This window comes from Arachis duranensis, chromosome 5, assembly GCF_000817695.3.
Source record: "Arachis duranensis cultivar V14167 chromosome 5, aradu.V14167.gnm2.J7QH, whole genome shotgun sequence".
Lineage (NCBI taxonomy): Eukaryota > Viridiplantae > Streptophyta > Magnoliopsida > Fabales > Fabaceae > Arachis > Arachis duranensis.
Window position 1 is genome coordinate 87,554,503 of NC_029776.3, and position 7,199 is coordinate 87,561,701.

Here is a 7,199-nt window from a genome sequence, read left to right on the forward strand (position 1 = left end):
TTTTGTATGAATTATAAGAGGGGCTGAAAAAGTGTACGAACAAAAAGGGAGAGGTTAGAAAATAAAAAAAGGGGGGCTAGACTATTTTTTTTAAATAAAAATTAAAATTTTGGGAGGGCGATTGCCCCCTTTAGTAGTATGTATCTCCGTCCCTGTGTGTTTTAGAGTGTCACTTAACGTGTCACGTTAGCAAATTTTAACTTCATCAATAAACAAAATGACGAAATGACTAATATAATTAATTTAAAATTTTTAAAGAATGAATTTGATTAAAAAAAATTTTTGAAGACAATTTAAAGAACGAATGAGTTAAGGCTCATTGCTAGAGTTCAATTTTGTTTTTGGTTAATATCCAAAAAAAAAGAGTTCTATTTTGTTTTTGGATATATGAAATGAAGTTCTATTTTATTTTTGGGCCTAAGGGACTTTCTAAGCCCAGCCCAACGCATCTGAGAATAAGATCAAGAAAAAAAAACGAGACTCAGCTAAGAACAAGAACAAGTGAACAACAAACAAAGGAAAACCGCTTCCTCCCGTGCTGTCGTCGTAGGGGTTGCTTCCGCTCTGTCGTTCTTCCGTCGCTGCCTCTGTTCTAGGTCCTCTCTCCTCTGATCCCTTGCTCTGGATTTTATTTCTATTTAAGCCCTTTGATTAGCTTTGATGCTTATAATTGAAAATTTCATTGTATAGTGTATCACGATGTTCAAGCAATTGTTTAATTTTCTTTGCTCGTAGAGTTTTTGAGTTTACATTTTTGTCTTGAATACTAATATGCATCATTTTGTTTTCTAGGTATTCCGATATAACAAGCACAACAGTGACACGTTTTTCACCTGATAACCAACTTAGGTAAGTAATGAAATTGTGAAGGCTACCTATGCTTTAATAATAGGAATCAAATACAGTGAATAATGATGTTGAATTTTTTAATTTTTGTGCATTTTTTTAGATTTACATTAGAATATATTTATGTTTTTGTGTTGATTATTGGTGATTATGTATTATTTCATTATAATCAGGTTATTCTGTTGAACTAGTTGAATTGAACATCTATAGACGGAATGGTTCGATGTACTGTTCGATTTTCAGAACATTGTAGCATTCTCTCTGCCTCTTGTAAAGGGTTAAAAACAGAGATATTGGTCCTCTATGTCATAGTTGTAAGAACCGGATCGGACCGGCCTTCAATTTTGGGATTGATATGACCATAGTTGTAAAAATCGGACTGGACCGGTCGGTTCGATTGAAAACCGGTGAATGGATCATTTGGCCGGTCTGGTTGAGTGAATCGACCGCATAAGGAACAAAACCGGAGAGAACCGTTTGAACCTCCCGGTTTTGAATCAAAACCGGAAAACCGGTGATTTTGTGAAACCCGGCCGGTTCGGAAATCTCTTTTTTTTTTTTTTTTTTCTTACCGAAAAAGCTGTCGTTTTGTTTCTTTAAAGAGAAAAAGCCCTAACCCTGCCTAAACGGCTACCCCAATCCCCAGTACCCGTCCCCTGACCCCTGGACCTGGAGGCTGGAGCTCTGGAAGCCTCTCTTCCTCACCTCATCACACCAACAATCTCGAGTCTCAACTTCTCGAGTCTCTTCCTCCCCTCATCACACCAACACTCTCTTCCTCGCAGTCTCTCTCAGTCTCGAAGACTCTCTTCCTCTGCTTCGTCTCGCCGGCTTCACAGTGTGTCCGAGTACGTCGGGTTCGTGGCTTCGCGTCTCTCGTCATCGTCGTCGCGTCTCCTGCGTCGCTGCTGCGGTGCTACCTCTCCGTCGCTGCTGCGGTGCTGTCTCTCCGTCGCCGGAATCTGCCTCATCCAGGTTGGTCTCCCAACTGTGAAATATGTTCTCTGTTTTTTAGTTATTTAGTTGGATTTTAATTTGATGAAGGGAGTGAATAACTGATAGGTTAATGGCAGATTGTTGATTATGTATATATTGTTGAGTTATACTTGTTATATTGTTGAACTAGTTAATGGCAGATTGTTGATTTTTTTGTTCTGATTCGTAGTGGGTATAGTTGTTTTTGTTGATGTAACATTGCTGTGCCAGAATCTGTCTCATCCAGATTGATCTGCAAACTAGATTTTAATTTGTTGAAGGGAGTGAATAACTGATAACTTAATGGCAGATTGTTTATCATGTATATATTGTTGAGTTATAACTTGTTATATTGTTGAACTAGTTAATGGCAGATTGTTGATTTTTTTGTTGATGGTGATGCCTTTAATAATAATGTTGCTGCATAGTGTTGGAAAATTTATTGTTAGTTTTGAAATTAGAAAAAAGAATCAATAGTATAATGTGATTTTGAAAGGCTTTTAAGACTTTAATTTGAATAATGTGACCATATATATGAACTAAAACTATATGACAAGGATAGGATTATTATTATTATTACCTGCTATAAGTTGGATGAACATGCCATGATGGTGAATTCAGGAGTGATTGAATATTGTCCGAGAACATTAATTCAATTGTAGTAGTACAACTAATTTTAAAGATTATTATTTTTATTGTGTCAAATTAAGATACTATTGATGATATGTATTTTAAAATTTTCAAATTTTTTACTATTTTATATTTGGAAAAGTATACGTTACCAAGAAAGAGTCTGCCAACTATTACCAACACGTGATAAATTAGGATTAAATCATGATTAACTTAGATGTGGCTTTATTTAGTAGATGGGCTTCATGTCCAGCCCAACTCAAGTTGGCAGATTTTGGCAGATAAAAAGTTGGTAACGTAGCACTACTGTTTATATTTTTTATTTATGTGGGACCAGTTTTATCGGTTTAACCAATAATTTATCGGTTGAACCAGTAAATCAGTAAACCAATAGTCTAACCGGTTTGATCACCGGTTCGGTACTTACAACTGTGCTCTATGTAAAGTGCAGCATCCACTTTAGAGGATAAAGTGAATCACCATAGTCATTACTCGGAAAATTAAGGATCTAGGGTTTAATCTGATACAAGTCTGCCATTGGATTAATACTTTTAAATATCATGCACACATAGTGTTGAAGGACTTGAGTTCAGCAAGTATTTTTATTATGTAGCCTTTGTATTCGATACCTCTTTTGGTGAATGCTGACTATCATATAACTTGGTCTTGGTTTCTTTTCAGGAGAAATTCTTGAAGCAATAGGTTACACATCATGGTTAATGCCATTAAAGGAGTTTTCATTTCCTGGTAACATTTTTCTTTCTTAGTGCATGTTGTTCCTATTTGAAAAGCTTTCTTATGTACTGTTAGATTTATTAATGGAGAGAGTAGTAAGTGATTTGCTCTTATTTGTTGAAGAATTTTGTGTCATTAGATTTGGTTTTCTGATAGTTAGCTGAGATAATAGCAGTCACAGTTGCAGATCTATATTCTGTTTTCTGCTAAAAAGATTAGCAAAATTGGCTTGTGCAGTGACATACCTATGGCTCAATATATCATCAATATGAATGCTTCACTTCCTGCATCTGACAAATTCATCATACATATTTTGGATAGTACCCACATGTTTGTTCAACCCCAGGTGGAACTAATGATAAGAAGTCAAATTGCCAAGTTTAGAGAGGACAATACATATGTCAAGCCCAATTGATTCCAAAAGGGCTTCTATGTCATCATCGTATCATGTTATACCTGCATTGAACTACAATGAACATGTTTACACTTTTTTTTTTTAATTGAATCTGTTATGGCCCTTTCTTGTAACCAAACTTCTTCACGGAGAAATATGATATATTGTTGTTAATATTGAATTTGTGTGCTTTTACACACCAAAGGAACCATGCACTTTAGAGGTTCCATCTTCTATATGCTTGTTTTTGCTTATTGTTCTTTCGTGCATGATTAATCTTCATTGCAGCCATTTTTTTGCCAAAAAAGAAACCAAACCATATAAATCTTGATAGGGGTGAGGGACTAATTCCTTGTGTTTCAAACTTACAAAAAATGTTATTATTTTAAAGCTCTCTGCAACTTTTGTGCACTTTGAATTGTGTTGCAATTTCCTTTGAATAGTGAATGTATTGATTCCAAGTATTGACATCCAAGTAATCCGAATAATAATCAAATCAAATATTTAAACAGGACTTGGTTTATTCTATAGTAAAATTAAATAGTGTTATTGATCAGATATAGCTCATACAGTACAACTCCAAAACCTACAAACTACAACATCACCATTACTGAGATTTGGTGCAACAAGAATAGGTTTAATAGATATGTAGTGCATATAACAACAGTATATTGCTACTAATTAGTTGCACTAGTTTCCTCAACCTTTGGAGCATCTTCTGCCACAGCCACTTCCTTTTGTTGAGCTTCTTGGTTATGATCATGATGATGGTGATGGTGGTGGCGGCGACATGGATGGTGGCCAGCATAACATGCCCTATGGCAGTGGAAATTTCTTGCACCTCTACTCATTAGGGCTCCAAACATGGTTCCAAAGCCGAAAGCAGCGCCTAGCTTAAGAGGAGTACTCATATTAATTGTGATATATTAAGGGTTCAAGATGACAAAAATCTAGTGGAATTTAATTAATTGAAGTGAAGTTTATGATGGTAAAGTGAAACAAAGTATGATATATATAATGAATGAGTATTGAGTATTCTATACTGTCGTGATGCTCACGCTTAGTTTGGGGTGACCTAGTCAAATTTACATAATATTCAGAAATATATATTTTAAAAGAAAAAAAAAAGAAAAGATACCCCTTCTTCAAGGTTCAAGTTAAGAGAGAAATACTTGCACGACAAGACGGACCCAAACCTTAGTTTAGTACCTTACAACCACATGGCATTTTTTTCAACGTCTTGCTATATATTACAGAAACGGTTCAAAGTTTTCTCAACACTTTTCTAGCCCTTTTGACTAACAACAAATGTATTGTTTTATTTGATAAACATCTAAATTCCAAGACCCCAAACAAAAAAAAAAAGAATAAACATCTAAATTGATTTAAAAGAAAAAATTAGATTGGACACTTTTTGGTTCTCGGCAAATTTTTGTTATTCAGAAAGTCTTTCAGGATTATTCCAAGGATTGATCTCTCTCTGCTTACAATTATATTTTAGTATGTGTTTGATAAATAAGTTTTTAACAAATTTTATTATAAAATAATTAAATTTTTTAAAAATATCGTTATAAAATAAATTAATTTCTGGAGGAATCAATCCTTTTAACCGGAATAATTCTTGAACATTTCTAAATTAAAAAAAATATTAAAAAATAAAATACCTGATCTAAAATTTTTTAATAACCAATTTAGTTGTTTATTCAATTTTTTATTTCATATTCTTTTTAAGTTTTTATTTCTTAAGCCCATATTTTATTTCATATTCACATGATCGTTGTTAGCTGTACCGTGTGCAAGCCCGAGGAACTATGTGTATTGGGTATGATTTTACATGAATGATTCTTTCCTCCTTAAGTCTTTATGGGCCTTGTTATTAGCCCAGATTAACAAGTAATTATGCTTAAAAAATAACGCAAAAAAATATATATATAATTAAGGTAAAAATAAGATCAAAACTAGTTAACGTAACAGGTTAAAAACTAATCCGTCGCGAATCTGAGCTCCATTTAAGAGTCTGTCGCTGACACTTGTTTAAACGGACGAGTGAGCTGATCATTCGACCAACCAAGTTGGTTTCCAACATGTAGTTGATGTGAATTATCACGTATCTATGAGATAATTTATTATAAAAATTATTAGAAAAAATAGGCTATATATCTTTAATAGTATTGCAAGTTAATTATAATATTTGCGATCAATATATAATAGTTTAAGAGATAGATTTGTATATGTGTATATACGTCGACAAATACTTGATTATACAACCCTAAAACAAGTAACACCAAATTGTTGGTTGTTACTTGCTTTTGAATTGTATAATTAATATTTCCCATATAAGTTCCAACAAAGTTTTACATTATAGCAAATTATGAGACTACTCATGCATCTTTTTACCATTTTAAAACTGGATTCGGCTTTATTTGGTTTTCAGTTAAATGAGAACCTCTGTTTCCATTATTGACAATTAATATATAGTTAAGCAAACCAAACTTATTCTCTACTCAATCAAATCGTGAAAATGGAGAATTTACATAGCTAGAGGTTGATGCAATTGGCATCTAATAATGGCAATTAAAAACTATAGAAATGGATCTGATATTGTTTAAAAAAAAAAAAAAACACTTTGCAGCATATGCTGAGAGAACAACCTTTTTTATTTTGGTATTGAAAATTTTAATTAGATTTGATATCTTTTATCTTACAAGTTAAAATATGTTTTTCAGCTTCTTTGAATATTTGCAAATATACTTATATATTACTTACTAAAGTGTTCTGCTTTGAGCTACAAAGCTTTAAAAAAATTATGGCCACAAAAGATAATTGTTATGGTAAAATAGTTCAGGATCTTATGTTTGGTTTTTGGTTATAGGCGTTGCTCTCTCTAGACTCTTTTTTAAGTATTGGTCTTACGAAACTTATAATATAGCACTCTTTTTTAAGAGCTGCTATCCCAATAACTTTACGACACTTCACTCGATCTTCTACTTATCAGAACCCGCTTTAGATCTTTTTTGATTGACTGCTTTCAATAAAAAAACCAATGTAATAAGTTACACCATTTTAAGAGAACAATTACGTTATTATAATGGGAGAGCTCAAAATTTTTTTTTTTTTTTGGTTCAGAGCTCAAGGCTTAATATACCAATATTGGCCTTCATGTAGAATTTTTTTTCAGGTATTGATCCTATGAAACTCATAACATGCTCTTCATGTCAGTAGCTGATTTTTGAGTTGATTTTTACTAAAATTGTTTACTATATAAACAAAAATGCAAGACATATATGATAAATAATAGTTTTTGGAGGGAAAAATATCTAGGTGTTAAATTGAAAGCATGAAGTAGATGGTAGGGTCTTCAGAATGGACTAAGCAGCCCAAAAAGCTGATGGGCCCTTATTGTTTGTTGAAGGATAAAAGAAAGTTGGGTAGCATTACCATGTTGAGAACCAACTTGAGTTGGTCGAGTGGTCAGTTTACTCGTCTGCTTAAATAAGTGTTGGGGGTTTTCGCCTTGTATATACAGTAATTTATTGGTCAGCGACAAACCCTTAAATGAAGTTCAGATCTGCAACAAATCAGTCCTTAATTTGTCAGATTGAAGATACGGCGGACAAAA

At 33.2% G+C, this 7,199-nt stretch overlaps 1 protein-coding gene across 3 annotated transcripts; it reads left to right on the forward strand.

Moving 5' to 3' along the window:
* The first annotated feature begins 478 nt into the window (after nucleotides 1–478).
* Nucleotides 479–3,818, forward strand: LOC107490174 (general transcription and DNA repair factor IIH subunit TFB5). Of its 3 annotated transcripts, none has more exons than XM_052261275.1 (5): nucleotides 480–596; nucleotides 793–849; nucleotides 1,493–1,821; nucleotides 3,133–3,198; nucleotides 3,424–3,818. In XM_052261275.1, the coding sequence occupies exons 4-5, from the start codon at nucleotides 3,164–3,166 to the stop codon at nucleotides 3,599–3,601; spliced, it is 213 nt and encodes a 70-aa protein (XP_052117235.1). In that variant the 5' UTR covers nucleotides 480–596; nucleotides 793–849; nucleotides 1,493–1,821; nucleotides 3,133–3,163; the 3' UTR covers nucleotides 3,602–3,818. The 3 variants fall into 3 exon arrangements, with proteins under 3 accessions (XP_015966434.1, XP_052117235.1, XP_052117236.1); XM_052261276.1 differs by having other exon boundaries at nucleotides 1,632–1,821; XM_016110948.3 differs by lacking the exon at nucleotides 1,493–1,821 and having other exon boundaries at nucleotides 479–596.
* Nucleotides 3,819–7,199: the final 3,381 nt, after the last annotated feature.

Excerpts from the sequence above, each read along its gene's own strand:
- LOC107490174 (XM_016110948.3), top strand. The coding sequence starts at position 3,164 with ATGGTTAATGCCATTAAAGGAGTTTTCATTTCCTG. Across the intron at positions 3,199-3,423 it reads AAAGGAGTTTTCATTTCCTG|TGACATACCTATGGCTCAAT; the intron begins GTAACATTTTTC and ends TGGCTTGTGCAG.